The 17,694-nt window shown below is 38.5% G+C and overlaps 1 protein-coding gene across 1 annotated transcript in view; it reads left to right on the top strand.

Moving 5' to 3' along the window:
- scp2b (sterol carrier protein 2b) overlaps positions 1–14,782 on the top strand; it is a 43,930-nt gene extending 29,148 nt beyond the window's left edge. Inside the window, exon 6 of the mRNA XM_079801830.1 lies at positions 12,074–14,782. Coding sequence (XP_079657956.1) covers positions 12,074–12,169 — 96 coding nt within the window. The 3' untranslated portion in view covers positions 12,170–14,782. The remainder of the gene's footprint in view (positions 1–12,073) is intronic.
- Positions 14,783–17,694: the final 2,912 nt, after the last annotated feature.

The following is a 17,694-nucleotide window of genomic DNA, read 5'->3' as shown; positions in this document are numbered from 1 at the left end:
TGACAACTGTGAGGGGGGTGAATTTATTTATAAGTCATTGGTTTACATTATATAAAGCATTAAATTTCTGCATAATTAAGGGCGTGGCCACTTTGAGTGACAGGTGGATTGCCGTTTGTCTGCTGTCTGTTAGTCATCGCGTCACTTCAGCTCCGCCCACGTCCCGCCTCTTTGCCCATTTTCTGTTATCCGGGAGTGACGCGTGATGTCAATATAGCAGCTCGACCCTACTTTACGCTTCAAAACTGCTCTTCAGAATCCTATGGGTGACGTCACGGACATTAAGTCCATATTTTTTTACAGTCTATGGTTTTTCTATGTATACTGAAGCATTCCTTGCATTCCATTCATTCCTAAGGGGGTCAAATTGATCCGCGAGGGAAGGATTTGTTACTTTTTTTTTTTTGCAACCACATAAACTCGAATCCAGCAGGGCTTAAAAACGGAAAAAAATATAAATCGGTTCACTCTGAGAATCGATAGTTTTACGTTTCCGTTTTTGCGTTCCTCATTAAACATTACTGTTCCGAAAACGGTTTGATTTGAAAAAATAACGGTTAATAACGTTATTTTAATTTAGCCTATACTTTACAAATATGTATAAATAAAGACTTATTTTCACTCAATAATAATATAATGCATGATAATTAAACTTGAATATTTATTTCATAACATTTTTAAAACTACAACAGAAATACATGCATTAATTACAAAGCATAAACAGCGGGACAAATATTGACCTGTTTTAATGGAGCGGAAAGTGGCCCTCTATATGCCTAATTCTTTTCAGAAGAGTGATAACATTCTTTGTACATAACTTTTTTTCAACACGACTTGTTTTAAAAATTGCATGAATAAAGAATAAATAAACTGGATAACCATTGCTCTTTTAATGCATCGTCAACTGCTAATTTCAAAGCAAACACTGCGCAACACTTGCATCACATAATCAAATTCAGTCAGCTAATAAAGCTCGATCATTTAATGCAATATAACATACCATTTAATACGAAGCATCAACCGTCTATATAGAAAACATTGACCTGTCCTGTATTGGCAATCTGAAAGACTATAGGAAAATTTTTGATAGATGCTAGTAACCTACTTGGATATGCTTCAACAGAATCCATAAACTAGCCTAAATCAGACTATTTGAGCTTAAAGTCCGTACTGCTTATTTAAACATATGAAAATAATGTCCTCCAATACCTGCGCTTTCATTGTAGACCTCAGCGGGGAAAGAAATGTCTACTTGAGGCATGTAAATGCGCGCTCTACACTGACTTGCGTACCGGTAGATTCATAGATGACTGGTGCGCGGGCATTTCACTCACGCTTGATCCGTCAACGTCACATGCTGTACTACTCAACTCATGATTGGTCACTGCCAAATTAAAATATTAAAGAGAACGATAAAATAACGTTATTAACCGGTTAATGGTCATTTCAAATTAACGTTTCTGTTCAGAACGATTCAAATTGATTTTGATTTCGTTTTCGTTTCTCTTAAAATTTCATTCGTTTCCGGTTTTCGTTTTCGCTCCTTAAACCGGTTCAGAGCCCTGGAATTCAGTAAAAATTATTTTGTATATTCAGGGTTCAAGTGCGACAAAACTCCTTGGGTCTTGGACTACTCCAATGAACACTTAAATTCCACCAAAATTAGCCGGAACAATTTGTACCAGGAACTTTTTTTACAGGAACTTTTTTTCCCCCAGACCTGCTATTGTCTGCGCTTCCACTGCGGTCTAAAGTACCGTGAAGATTAGGCAAATTAGTCCAGAGACGTGGGACTGCGCGCGGCGGGACTGTTCCTCTCAGTCAGCGACAGACAGTAATAATTTTTGCGCAACACTGTCTGCAACAATAACAAGTATGGAGGAGATGCAAGCAGCGCTGCTTTTGCTGGTTATGTATTGGTTTACTAAAGAGGTCATTAACAAAACGGTGGAAAAGAGACGAGCACTGATACTAAAGCGTATTCTGAAAGCTAGATTTAAAATAAGACAACGCATGTTATGATCAGCTATTACGGACATTCACCGTGAGATTGCTCAGACGAACGCGCGCCATCAGACAGAAAGAGCAAGACTGAACGCAGAACGAGCCTCGCAAAAGACTTTTAAAAATGCCGGTTGAAATAAAATGCTGCGTGAGCTCAACCAATCAGCATGTTCAGCTCCCAAGTCCCACCCCTGATAGCTCCTGAACTTTGAAAAATTACAACCTCGTGAGCAGGGACTAGTGGAGTGGGAAATATTTACCAAGAACTTAATTTAGACCATGTGGTCGAAACGCAACGAGTACCACCCCAAAGTCCCTAGTTCCTGGGGAAAGTTCCTGCGGTGGAAACGCGGCTAAATGTGAATTATTCAACACAAAGAAACTCCCTACCCCTCTCTGAATGTTTAATACTCGTTCTCATAATGACAATTAATTCAACGTTCATTCAGATTGATTGATCACAAACCATTCTAATCCACTCAAACAGTCAAAAACACATTAAAGAACAATTTCCAGTCATTTTCCGAGCTTATTTCTCTGTTTTTCAGTCACGTCTTGTCCTTTCTCAACTATGTATTGAATTGTATGAGTGGGAAAATTGAGAGTTGCGTCATGGAGCGGTTAAGTAGTGAAGAAGGTTGATTCCTCGCGTAACGTCCATCAGCGTGAGTTCTGTCTGTATTTACCTGGCCTTAATTTATTTTTGTATTGTGTAATTGCATCCACGCTGCTGGTTCCTGATGTTTGGGAACAGACAAAGATGAGAAGTCATTAACCTCGCTCACCCGCGACTCTGTTTGAGTGCTGTACCTGAGTGCTTCCTGTTTTCAGGAATCGAGGCGCGCGGTTGTGCAGCAAAAGCTCTTAAATGAGTCGCTCGCTGAAATCCCTTCAGGGCTCAACCTGTCCTTAAAAAGGGCTCGCTCGTCATCACTGCTGTCGCAGGAACGATCATATCACGAGATGTCTTTCTATGTGACTAGAGAGCAGATGAGAGATTTCACCTGACCTTGAAATCTTCACAATAAATGAAGGTTAATCAGATTGTTAAGCTTCACTTTTACCTTCAGTGTTTAGTGAATTGTTCCTCTTCTGGGACACGGCAGAAAACCTTATCTAAATGAATATTTTTTTCATTTATTAATGTGTATATACACTATTATGCACTTATGTCCTTGTCTCAACTGTGGCACATACATGTTAACTTTAATTAAACGTGTATAAACCAAACCATAGCAATACAATGTTTAATCTTATAATATTTAGATATGGGAGTTTGTCCATATTTGGTTTCTGATGGAAGTCTTTGTGGTAGGTTGAGAAATGGGGATAGAAGGTGTCCCTAATTTGTGCGTAATTAGGTTAGGGCAGGATGTCAGAAAGTGCAGTCCTGTTTCCACTTGATTCTCTGTGCAGTGGGGACACATCCGGTCTTCGTTTGGCAGGCAGTTCTGATGCTCATGTGCCCACTGTTGGTGCTTTCGGCGGTGGAAAGGGGTCGGCATGGGCACCCTGACTGGTCTGCGGCTATGCCTGATGGGGCGTTCACACCAGACGTGAATGAAACGAATAAATCGCACTATTTGTGCGTAGTTGGACGCTTGAACATTTTGAGTTTACTTGCTTCATTCACTTGTGACATTCACTTCACAACAGATGTGAATTTGCATCATGGGAGGGGATTCTGCCAGCCGGCTCATCTCGTCTCGTTGCAAAATGGCTGACATGGATTGTTTTAAAATACGGAGAATAAGCTCAATTTGTCGGCTTTAACTAGCTTGTAGTCTCAATAGGGTGAATTCAGGGTGATTGGGACACTTCTTCCAAGTCATCTCAATGGCAAAAAGTGTCGAAATCACCCTATGTACAGCTCAAATTGAGTATAGAGCGCTTTTTAAACCTTACCAGATTATCTGACCTCCTCAGGCACTTTCTTCCAAGCAAGATCCTTTTTATTCCTGTTTCTATAAAGTACGTACAGCTCTGGGTATCTACATATGATTTTGTCCTCATTGTTGTCACTACTAGAGCAAGCTCCTGATTGGTTAACGTGAAGCGATTCGTGCGAATGAGGCTTTGGCGTATTTTTTCGCCGTGTTAACCAATCAGGAGCATGCTCTAGCAGTGACAACAATGAGGAAAAAATTAGGGATGCACCGAAATGAAAATTCTTGGCCGAAACCGAAAAAGAGGAAACAAAGGCCGAAAACCGAAACACCGAAAGAAATTATGCCAATTATTAGTACCATTGCATCTATGATTGTGTACTAATTTTAATATTAATCTATGCAATTGCAATGCCTTGATTTTAGTAAAGTTTCAAAGAATAAATCAATTACAAATTATGCCAATATTTAACATTGCAACAATCCACAGTATAAAATAAAATTCAAACTAAAATGTTTAACTTGACCCCACTCATGTGTACATTAAATAATAATAATTAAATACTAATATACAGGCCTACAGAAAGGTTTTTAAATTAAATGTTCTCTCATAAAAACAAAGTGCATTTAGGTCTAGTGCATTTAAAATTTTTCTCTGTAGGACTACTACAAGAAAGTGCATTCAGAACAAGTGCAACTGCTTAAAGATACAACTACTTTCTCTGTAGGCCTTCAACATAACAAAGACTGCCATAGCCCATATGTTAACTGTAGAATAGGGATAGCGGTACACAAAACTGACGGTTCGGTACGGGTTCGGTACAGCAGTTTTTCAAAATGGCTTTTTATTTATTTGTATTGGTTTACTGAAAAAAAAGTATCTGTCCTTAAATAAATTATATTATAACTAAATGTTTATTGAAGATATTGCTGTAAACTATATAGGGAGCCCTTACTTGCACATTAATATTAAAGGTTAACAACAGAGCCCAAACTATTAGCCTAAATGCTATTTATTTTTAGGTCTAATAATCAACACTCAAATAACATAGTACGCAAACATGTAAACTTCACATAAGGCAGTATTTGCAATAACTTCTAAATCTAATTATAAAATATTTTTTTATCAAATTCGTTGTTGAAATATGATCATTTGTGTCTGTCATTTTCATGACAGGTTTATTTAAACATACATGAAATAATCAAGATATCATTAACAGGTTAAGTAGAATATAATGAATATAACGGCTAATATAGGTCATATATTTAGTGAAAGAGTTGATTTCTCAAGTGAACTAACAGCTGTGGACACTGAATGACTGCCTGAGGTAAATGTGATGCTAACTTGCATGACTGTTTAGTTTAGCCTCAGTTATATTGAGGTCTTTCCGCAGTTGAAACACTGACTGAGCGATTACACCACATATGCTACGTGACCGTAAGGTTGTGTCCTCAATGTTCATTCATGTTTATTATTAAGGAAAAGATGATCGATCGCACTCACAGACGATCGCGTTCACGCGCGCGCGCCGCCGCTTGAACTGTGATGTGATCAGTGATGCCACATTAAAGAGCGTCAAAACGGCATTTATCGTTTGAATTTCGTGATACATGTCGGTGTGGGAACTCGGATTGAAGTGTGTTCCGCGCTTAAAACATGCCCACTGTTAAAGATTGCATTGGGAAACCATTGGGTTTCACAGTGAAGTCTGGTCCTCTTCTCATCGAGAACATGAGCTCTCGCTGTCAATGCTTGTGCATGGAGCAGACGTGTGTGTTTCTCAGATATACTGAAACACGTCCACACCGCAGACATGTTGCTTCAGACAAGCATGTGCAGGTCGCGGTTTCTGTTTGCGTCATCACAACATTTCGGCCATATTGTTTCGGTGATAAATGTCTTTCGGCCGAAAACCGAAAATGCACTTTTGGGCCATTTTCGGTGGCCGAATATTCGGTGCATCCCTAGAAAAAATCATATGTCATGCATCGCAGAATGTCTGTTCGCATCTTTGCATTGACTTAACATGTAAATCACTCGTGTGAAACGCTTCTTCGTGCCTGGTGTGAACTCACCATGACACCTTTCTATCAGAACCAGCATTAACTTCTTGAGCAGTTTGAGCTCCAGTAGCTCGTCTGTTTGATCGGACCACACGGGCCAGCCTTCGCTCTTCACGAGCATCAATGAGCCTTGGCAACCCATGACCCTGTCGCCGGTTCTCCACTGTTCCTTCCTTGGAGCACTTTTGATAGACACTGACCACTGCAGACCGGGAACACCCCACAAGAGCTGCAGTTTTGGAGATGCTCTGACCCAGTCGTCTAACCATCACAATTTGGCCCTTGTCAAACTCGCTCAAATCCGCGAGGGTACGCGCGGCAAAAATTACGTCATCGCGGAGTGGGCGGTAGTGTGTGTGACCCCATTTCGCGTGGCGGTGTGCAGCGCATTTTTTGTAACTTTTTTGCGCGGTTCTGCATCCGAAGATGCACAAGTTCTAGGCGAATCTAGCCGAGCATGACGTCTCATCACACTGGCAGCCAGTTTGCACATACAAATGAGGTGCTTATATTTTCAAAATGAGCCTACAAAAGCATAAGCCCTTTTATTGAAAATAAAGATCCATGTTTAATAAAATTGTTCATGAAACTAAATGAAATTAGGAAATATTTAAGAGATCGTTAATTTACATGTGTACATACATTTTGTTCTCATGTCGCAAGTAATAATATCAAGGTTTACTGAGTTTTACACAATGCTTTTGTAGTGTGGTGTTTGCTGAAGTGTACTAAAATAAACATCTTCACCTGTTTACATTCTTCTACTTCTTGTCTCAACGCTGTTTCTTGATGGTTTATGGAACAATTACTCCGAGTTGCCCTCTGTCGTTTCAAAGAAAACTACAACGGAGAATGTGTCAAGGATAAACACCTCATCCGTTCGGGGAGGCTCGCGCTGCGGAGCCAGCCGAAAGTATAAACAAGGCTTTACTGGCATTTTTCCTGCGTCTAACACATCAACTTTGAGGACAAAATGTTCACTTGCTGCCTAATATATCCCACCCACTAACAGGTGATGAAGAGATAATCAGTGTTATTCAAAATGTTATGCCTGAGCGGTGTGTATTCTCTGTTTAGGGCCAAATAGCATTCCAATTTACTTTGTTGGGCTGCTGCGTCTGTCCAATATTTTAGGTATTTTTCTTTTTCTGTTTCAATTATTTGGTTTGGTCTGGCTAAGTTTTTATTCTCAGTCAGACAATTGGCCGAGGGCGTATCTTTCTGTCTGTCTGGCTGAAATCACATGCCCTTAGTCCTGATGTCCTCTACAGTGTTTTTTATTTTATTTTTTAAAATGCAATTGAAAAACAAAATCAGTGCCTTTTTTATTTTTCAAGAAAATCATGTTCTGCTTTGAAATCCTGACATTTTTCTCAGAGGCTTTTACAAGAAGCAATTTGAATATCAATCGGATACAAATAATAATTTGAAAATCACTCTCTTTCAGGCATTTTAAATGGACACATGGATTTTAAAACTCCTCATTATTACATAAGTCAAACATATGACATGCTAAGCCATTGTGAGATGAACAGTTGAAATTACGACTTTAAAAATTCTGATAAAAATTCAAAATTTTGGATTTAAAGTAGGGCTTGGCGATATGGCTGAAAACTGTATCATGATTAGGGTTGGGTACCGAAATCCGGTTCCAATATGGCACCGGTACTTATATAACCGGTATGTACCGGACTGAATCAGAACGCAGATTTCAGTTCCTCATTTCGGTGCCAAAATTCAAACGTGCTTTCGCGCTTTGGCTGAGCCAGAGACAGACGCTCAGCGCTGGTCACATCACAACTCATGACAACTATTCAGTGTTTTCAACGACATCATGTTTATTTCAGGTTTCAGACATTTAAATGTTCATAAGTAGGCTACTAGCAAAAAACACACACTGATGTCTATGAAAGCGGCAATGACAATCCTTTCAGACGGTTATAATTTGACTAACGTTACGTGTTTTATTCACATCAGATAAATGCACATTATATAGTAACTATATTGTTTACTCTATTCTTCTTCCAGTTCACTGGTCACTTACTTTCATGTATTTCGTGAGACGAGAATGATCTCAAGTGTTGTAACGTTAAATCCGACAGATCCGATTCTGAGGCGCAAACTAACATGGCGCCGCCCATTGCGCTTTATAGATCAACTAACACACATTCACTCACACATTTGAACATCAGATAGTTCGTGACACAGTTAAGAAGTTTGTGAATATTTTGAATAAAAAGAAAAAACGAAATAAACCCGATACAGCTGAGCTGTCAGCGCTATTGCGGCTGCTGTGTCATGTGAGAAACATGACGCGTCACCATGGAAACATTAAGGCGATGCGTTCAAAAATATTTAGCCAGAGAATATGATCATATTTCAAAATAAAGCTGAAGCTCGAAGCTGGTTTGTAGCAGAGCAAGAATACAGACTACTGCTGTTATTACTGTAACTGTTTAGAGTTATATTAGGCTTGTTATAGTTGGGTGGCTTAGGTTTTACTGTGAATTTGTAAATATGTCAATTATAATTTGTAAATAAGTAAATTGTGTTTTGTATTTATTTATATTCATACATTTAAGTATACATTAAACTTTTAATAAATGGTTCAATTTAAATAATAAATAAATAAATAAAAAGCCATTTAATGTCATCCACCTCGTTTGGTGGCCTTTTAAAAAAAAAAAAAGTATCGGTTTAGGCACCGGAACCGTTTTAAAAGTATCGGTTTGGCACCGGAATCGAAAAAAACCCAAACGATACCCAACCCTAATCATGATATAAGTGTTTCATATCAGTCGATATCGATAATTATATATATGATATTTATGACCGATTTAAAATAAGGACCAGGAGAAAAATATTTGACATTTAAAAAATTTTATTTTAAGGCTTACGCTGCGGAGCGAGACGAAAGTATAAACAAGGCTTAAGGTGGTTAAACAAGTTTGTGGTATTACGAGTCTTGGTGGGGACGATGGTCTTGCAGACGACATTGGTCTGACTACTTTCAGACTTATATAATCCAAAAAACTGCCATACTGGAGAGCTGACTTGTTTTCCTGTTTTATCAACAATTTCCTCGTTTGCTGCGGCAATCATTTTCCACTTATCCCTCCATGCCGGTTCTGTTTATGGAAGAATGAATCCACCACGAGACAACGATATTGGCGCAACCAAACAGGATACAGTTACCTGATTGGCTGTTAGCCTGTCACTCCCTACGTTGCTTGGTTACCAGAGAGTGAGTGCCTTTGTTCATGCAACCAAACTTGCTTCGCAAGCTCTGGTTTCTTCCGACCAAGAAAATAAATGATCGAACGCATTTTTTATTGATAACGATTACGTGTCTATCGCGATACATATCGTTATCGTTTTATCGCCCAGCCCTAATTTAAAGTAAAAATTATGATTAAAAATCCTTATTATGATATAAAAAGCTGAAATTAGATTTAAAATGCACTTTTCATTTTTTGATTCACACTTATAATATTATAATAATAATAATATTTACATTATTGTTTTCATTTTGTGCAATATATATTTTTTACATGCGTTTTTACATTTTGAAACAGAAATCAATCAAAAACATTAAAGGTCCCATGGCATGGCATTTTTCTATTATTTTATAATGTTTCCTGAGGTGTACTTATATTGTTAGTATGATTTTTACATCATAAAATGTCATAATTTAGAAATAAAAGGCATTTTTTCTATACTGATGTTTGCCCTCTGGCTGAATGCCCTGTTTCAAGAGGCGTGTCTGCTGTGAGACTTCAGTAAAAAACGCCCATTGTTGTGATTGGCTGACATCTTTGCATTTGAAATGAGTATAAGATCTTGTAGCGGAGGGGGCGTGGTTTAACGAGGTCTACGAGGCACGAGCTGCTGCCAGAGAGACGGATGGACCTGAGTTCACTTCTCATCAGTTCTGTCGGTCTCAGTTCAGTGAACTGTTGTAGTTACAGCATATACTACAGGTTATTTGTTTATTTCTAGTCGGAGGGATTGTCACTCATGTCAGAAAGTTAGTAACTCTAGTAAATTATGGATCAGCGCTGACTGGAGACGCGAACCGTTTAGAACGATTCAGTCCGATTTGGTGAACTGGTTCGGTTCACTAAAAAGAACCGGTTCAAAAGAATGATTCGTTCGGGAACCGGATATCACGAACCAGAGACGGAGCGATTGCTAACAAAGTTATTTATAGTAACTACTGATATGTGAAAGCTGTGCTGTTAGCGCGAGTTTGTTTTGTTTGTATCTGAGAGTTCTGAATAAACACGAGTCCCAGTCACGCCGAGTCCGTCTTCATCCTTATTACCAACTTTGTAACACATGTAATGTATCATTACAGCTGTCGATATGAACGAGTTACGAGTAAGTGTTGATTATAGCATTATTTTTAGATCATATGAAAAGTGTCAGTGACGCGCATTGAGTACACAGCGCAAACAAAGACACAACAGAACAGTAATCAAATGTAATCCAGTTTATTGGGCTAGGCTGACCCCCCTTCTGCTTAATCTCGCGCCGCGTTTGGTGCCTCCGCTGTGGGCCAGATGCAGTACTGGGGGTCGGGGATGTTGAAGGCCGACCGGTCAGTGCAGCCCGAGCCTCGGCGTGCGTGAGGTTTATCTCTAAAGAGATGTGAGTCTGCCGATGTTGAGAAGAAACTCATGACTATATGCACATTTTAGAACAGATAGACGCGATGAGGACGTACAAAAACACTGACTCACAAGATAGAAAACACAAAAACACCGTTCTGTCGGGAGAGAGAGAAGCTGCAGTGTGTGCACGAATAATAAAGTTCTGTGTGAACTTGAATAATTAGCTACACATCAGAAATCACTGATCACAGATCAGAAGGAACTGAAAAAAGACTTACGTTTTAATTTATACATCCAAACACTGAGAAACTGCCAGCATTCACTCGTTCACAAGCCATGATCTCTCGAGGACAAACAAATATGGCGCTTGCATGGGCGTGCCAAATTCTCTGGGTGGAGGAAAGGGAGGTAACCGTTCCTGTGTGGACGTCATAACAGGAGACTTCAGGATTGGCTCGTCTGGCCTGTCATTTTCTCAAAGGCAGAGAAAGACAGCCAGAACTCGGTTTTACACCGATCAAAATTTCTAGCCACTTGGGGACAATATTCAGGCTAGGGAAACTCCATATTAATGTTGAAAAACCTCATTAAATGAAAATTTCATGCCATGGGACCTTTTAAATCAATCAAAATCAAAGATAGCTTTTCATCTAAAACAAAACTTATGTCCTCTCATCACTGTAAAGCTGCTCTGAAGCATCTGTGTGTAAAAAGAGCTGGAGAAATAAAGCTGACTTTAAAAATAAAAGGCACTGATTTTGTTTTGTTTTTCAAGAAAATCATATTCTGCTTGAAAACCTGTTATTTTTCTCAGAGGCTTTTACAAGAAGCAATTTGAATATCAATCGGATACAAATAATAATTCAAAAGCAATATCCAGGGATTTTTTTTTATAGAGACTAAACTGTTGCATGTGTTGGGGACACTAAATATTCAACTATATTACTGATCAGCTCATTTCAATTATCATAAAGTCATAATTAAGAGATCAAATGTTGAAAATATGATTTTAAAAGTCCTCATTATTACATAAAAAGTCAAAAATATGACGTGCTAAGTCATTGTGAGATGAACAGTTGAAATTACGACTAAAAAATTCTGATCAAAATTAATTCGACTTAATCTAAATTATGATTAAAAGTCCTAATTATGAAATAAAAAGCTGAAAATAGATTTAAAATGCACTTTTTTTTATTCACACTTATAATATTAATAATATTTACTTTGTTTTCATTTTGTGCAATATATTTTTTTTAATGCTTTTTCACATTTTGAAATCCGTTTTTACAACAGAAATCAATTAAAAACTTACTTTGGCTTTTCATCTCAAACAAAACTCATTTCCTATCATAACTGTAAAGCTGACTTTAAAGCATCTGTGTGTGAAAAGAGCTGGAGAAATAAAACTCATTTGACATGACTTGAGAAAAAAAGGAGGTGGTGTCAGGAGGTTGAGATCTTCAAAATCAATGCTAACCACTCTTTCGTGTCCTCTCGTTCATGCAGGCATTCTTTCAGGGCAAACTGAAGATCACTGGAAACATGGGCATGGCCATGAAACTTCAAACCCTGCAGCTGCAGCCAGGCAAAGCCAAGCTGTAAGAGGCGGAGCCAAGCTAAAAGAGGGCGGGGTCTTGAGTAGCTCCTCCCACAGAGTTGACTCTATTAGAGTAGCTGCACAGGAGGCGGAGACCGGATGCGTTTCTGCGCTGTAGTGTTAAGCCTCTTTCTAACAAGGGAAAGCGATAGTTCACCTAGAAATAAAGCGGTCATCGTTTACTCACCAGTGTTTTCCAGCACCTCTAAAATTAGCAAAAATTTATTTTCTTCCTCAGTGGTTTTTTTTTTAGTACGAATGTCTAAACATTCTTAAATCAAGATACATTTACTTTTTTACATTTACTCACTTTGTCAGATTTTCTTGTTTTAATCATAAAGTCACTTCATTTTGATAAATTTTTCCATAAATAAAATGTAATTAGTCTTCTGAAGTTATTGCATCTTAATTTATGAATATTGTTAGATATTTGTACTGGAAAACAAGCCAATTTTTTGCATTGCAGTCTTCTGGAGACAGTCTTATGGGTTTGGAACAACATAAATGTGGGTAAATGATGCCAGAAGTCTTATTTTTGGGTGAATTATTTAATGAATCACTGATAGATACTGACAAGTACTATGTAAGTATGTACTGTTCTTAAGAAGATCGATTTAATAACTTTTGATATGGTTTTTCATTGATTGGCACCCAAAACTGTTTCAATTATATATGTGTGTGTGTGGATCGATTTCCCCAATGCCTACCTGTGGTGTTAAAATTGTGTTTTTATTGGAAGTGGGGCCGGTTTAAAGTGTGTGTGAACAAGCCTAACTCAAAACTATCAATAACACACACACTCTGAATGGTGTTGGGCTTTGATGGATGGACGTCTTGTCATAATGTACGACAACATTGAAATTCATTCTCTTTCATCTGTATGGTTTATTCTATTTTACTGCTCTGATAAAACAGACTCCATTTATAAATCTATCCATCATATCAGTGCATGGAAATATTTTATTGTGTCCTTCAGGTATTATTGGAGCATCATTTCACGTTGTGTGTCTTGTCACTGAATTCTGCCCATCAGATGCTAAAATACTTTTGTACTACATAAACGTAATCTTTCTCATGAAAATGGGAAGTGTCTGTTTTTCATTTCTCTTTAGATGGATGATGGTCTGAGGAAAGCCCTCAGTCTGGCGTATGTCGCTCATGCAGTTTTGTAGAGTTGGGAATCGAATGCTTGTTATAATTTGATTCCTTTGTGTGCATTTGAGTATGACTTTCAACCATTCAAGCGCAGGAAGACTCGCACACATCTTAAACTGAGTTCTCTTCCGTGAATTTTTGCACTTGAACGGACAAAAATATGTCAAATTATCCACATAAACAGTCGATTATGTCTTAAAGTGACAGTGGCCTAATATTCCTGCTGCCGCCTTTTATAATAACGCCAATCAAACAACAAAGTAGTAAATTACCTTGCTGTTCTTGACTGAATAACCTTTGTAGCTATATTTGTAAAGTATATTTTATTTATAAAGTGCTGTGTTTTCACATTTGATTACAGTTTCTGTATCTGAAGATCTTAAAACACTTCATTTCAAACGTGTCTTTGTTCAGTTTTATTTATTTGTGCGATTTGCTTTTTTGTTCTCTTTAAAGGTGCAATATGTAAGATTTTTGCAGTAAAATATCCAAAACCCACTATGCCAGTGTTATATATTTTGTGCAATTGAGTACTTACAATATCCCAAATGTTTCCAACTATTTGTAAATCGTGAGAAAATTGCGATTTTAACCAAGGAACTGGGACGTGTGAAGGAAGTCGCCTGTCGATGGCGTCTTATCTGCGTTCCCCTCAGTTTCTGGTTTTGAAAATCACAACTTTTCATTTTCCGTCGGTCTTAGTACACGATGTAACTACAGAAGAGTCAAGTTTTAAATAGGAAAAATATCAAAACTCTTTGGTCATTTTTGAGCGAGATGCTAACGGTCTAATCAGATTCAATGATCTATGCTAAGCTATGCTAAAAGTGCTACCGTGGACCCGGAGATCGACTGAATGGATTTGAAAACGGTAAAACTCAACTGTTTAACTAGCCTAGAAATCTAGACGCACCCTAGCGGCAGAAAATGTATTTTGCCGCGAGTGTAGTCTAGCAACTCTCGGTAGACCTTAGAGCTGAAAAAAACTAACTCTGGTCAGGCCAATCACAGCGTGTGTAGAGTCGGTGGGCGGGCTTAACATAATGACGGCACGTCACGGCAGAATTGCGGAGGTTCTGTGTGCTACTCGTAAACAAAGAAGCTGGCGAACAGCGTCTTTTGAATCGGCTTAGACTCTGGAAGACTTGGAGTTAAGCTTTTCTTTGAGAAAAGAACAAAGAACGCCACTGAAGTCATTCTTAAGAAAAGACGATATGTTCGAAGTTTTGACTACCGGATACGGCGAAAGTCTATCAACTAACGTTAGCTCGGCTTCAAGATTCAAGATTCAAGAGTTTTATTTGTCACATACACAGTTATATACACAATATACAACTGGCAGTGAAATGTAAACAGGTCCGTTCCATGGACAGTGCAAATAACAGTTACAAGAAATTAAATAGAAATAGAATAAAATTAGAATAAAAAGTATTAACATAAGTAGAATTATAAATAAATCAAGTAAAAGATAAAAATAGGAAATAAGATAAAAATAAAAATATAAAAAATATGTGGATATGATAAGTGAGATAAACTGTAGACTTAAAAATAAGTGGTTAACATAAAATATATAATATGTATATATAAAGAAGTATAATGTGCAAGGTTTATTACAGGTTGTTACGCAGTAACAATAGGAACGTAAAGTGCTTCACCTTCTTATCTTCTTACCCACCTATCCTATTGCGTGCAGAGGGAATTTGAAAGACAACCGTTTATCCCGCCCCTCGGATTGAGCCCTGCCAATGGTGAGTTTCCAGACCCAACATCTTGATGTGGGTCGGGCTTGTCAGGCTACTGTTTAACTCTAGGGGAGTTGGAAAATGAGCCTTTAATAATAAGTAATGAATAATTGACAACGCGGCGTTGAATTATTAGAGGAAAAAAAATGCAGATCCGAGGTGGTAATGTGGCCACAAAGCAAAGTGGCCATTACACCTGGGGTGTGCATTATTTTTCAATAATTCAACGGCCCGCAGTCAATTACGCCGCTTATACAATGGTTACCACACCTCAAAACATAGTTCAGATGATGCATTTCAAGACATTTGTCAGTTTTTTGTCTACTTGTGTGCAGGACTAATTTCTTACGCATCTCATCCCAAGCGTCCATTCCTAATTCCAAAATGCCATTTAAGAGCTATTAACAGAGGCTTGAGCCACTGATAGCAGAATAATGCAGTTATTATAGAGCGAGAGAGAGAGATGTGAATTACCTCAATTACCTTGAAAACTCCTGCCAGGGTGAACATTTTTACAAACTCCGGTTTCAATGGTGTCGTGAGGACAGTGAAACCGGAGATTTTAGCTTGTTGCATCAGAACCGGCAATAAAATTTTTTCCAGGCTTCTGATTGGCCAACATGGCTTTACGGTTAGGGTTATATCGCCACCTGTTGGTTGGGCATGCTCTTGAAAGCGCTTCATGGCGTGTTTTGGGTTTTCATGTGGATGCAATTTTTTTTCAAACAGAGAAAGGATAAACTCAGTTTATAAAAATATATTACAGTGCGTACAGACTGAGGCTAGTCCACATGTACACGGGTATTTTTATAAACTGAGTTTATCCTTCCTCTGTTTGAAAAAAAATTGCAACAGTGTTCGGCAGCAGCATCTCTACTAATAGTGAAACTGTAAGAACAGCTCTAGCTAGTGACAAATGTCATGTCGCTTTTAAGTTGTTAAACTATTTTACTGATAAACTCGTCAGAGTTTCTGTGCGCGTGTGTGTCCGCATTTCTGTGCGTTTGACTGGGAGAACAGAGAGCAAGTATGTGCTTTTCGGACATAATAAAATGTAATTTTGTGACAAAAACATGGACATAATTGGCCATTTTTATCCTATTGTTTACTATATGTATTTGCTTGGTCAGTGTCGTTGTGGGTGTTGGTTCTTTTGCTGTTGTAGTCTGTAAAGACCTTTTGAAATCACTGAAATCGTTTGGCGGAGTGATATGGAACTGTAATGCGGTCAAAACCTGCTGGAACTACCTTTGCTGTGCGTTTCCCTGAAAATAATCGCACACCTTAGAACGTTCGCCAACCAATCAGATTCAAGCGTTCAACAGCCTGTAGTGTAAAATAAACATAAACAGCAAAACGAAGATAAAGCGGCGGCCCCTCACGGACGACTGGCGCATATAAACATAAAACTATAACAACATGAAGTCTAGGCCTGGTCCTCTCTTGCTCTTTACTGTCATTACTCCTTCTTTTATCCTTCAGGAGCTCCTCCGTGGGCTCATTAACACTCGCGCCACCGGCTTGGCTCCGTTCCCATTGCTCTCGGCCCCGCCCTGCTGCACAACAGGTCTGCTAAATAACTAGAATGTGGAGGCCAATGCTTCAGAAAGCCAATTGGATTTAGCAAGCCAAAAATCCAAACATAAAGCAATGCGTTTTCTTCTTCATAAGTGCTCTGATCATGTTGAAGCTTGTTTGCCTGTGTATGATTTTCTTGCTCTTCTTGAGAGATGATCCAGGGTAAGTGTGTGTTCCAGCTCTCAGAAGTTTCCACTCAAAGCCACTGGCCGTTGTCCAGCCTGCCACGCTTTTGTTTTTCCTTTCAAAACTTCAGCTGAAACACTAAATCCCTGAAATTGTTAACGAGCTCTGACCTACATTCCACAGCTGAGACTTTGTCTCTTCCCTTCAAACCTTTGTTTCTTCCATATCGCATGCAGTACTGGTATAGTAAACTTTATTATTATGAGATCAATAGCTGAATGGACCCTTTTCACATTTCCAGGGTTCTCAGGAGCGGACGTCGTCATAGTTGGGTACTTTTACTTTTACAGCGGTGGATGGGAAACAGCAAAAAATAAATAGCTATAGTTTCCACGACTTTCCAAAAGAGGGAAAAATGGTCACTCCCTCAGCTGTTGAATTAGAAACACCCTTGCAGCTGCGTTCATTCGGTTTTTGTATTTTTGTTTTGTTTTGTAATATATAGCATTATAACACAATATATATCGTTATAAATGTTTAAAATATGACAAACTTTACTAGATTTGCAATGTTGATAAATGTGGAAACCAAGCGGCAACCTTCTGCAGTTTCTCTTGAAGCCAATACGGAAGTGACTTAAACTGCAGTTCATCGACTGGCCACTAGAGACAGACTCCAGAAGGAGCAGAATCTCATTGAGCTCATGTTAAAATGCCCAACTTTACAGCAGAAAAACACATGTTTACAGTCTGGAACAAATTGTGGTTTTGGTCTATACGGCTAATTTTGTCCTTCATGACAACTGTGAGGGGGGTGAATTTTTTTATAACTCATTCGTTTACATTATATAAAGCCTTAAAGTTCTGCATAATTAAGGGCGTGGCCACTTTGAGTGACAGGTGGATTGCCGTCTGTTAGTCATCGCGTCA

This window comes from Gobio gobio, assembly GCF_949357685.1.
Source record: "Gobio gobio genome assembly, chromosome: 21".
NCBI lineage: Eukaryota > Metazoa > Chordata > Actinopteri > Cypriniformes > Gobionidae > Gobio > Gobio gobio.
Note: the sequence above shows the minus strand (reverse complement) of the source record. Positions and strands in the feature narration are given on the sequence as shown.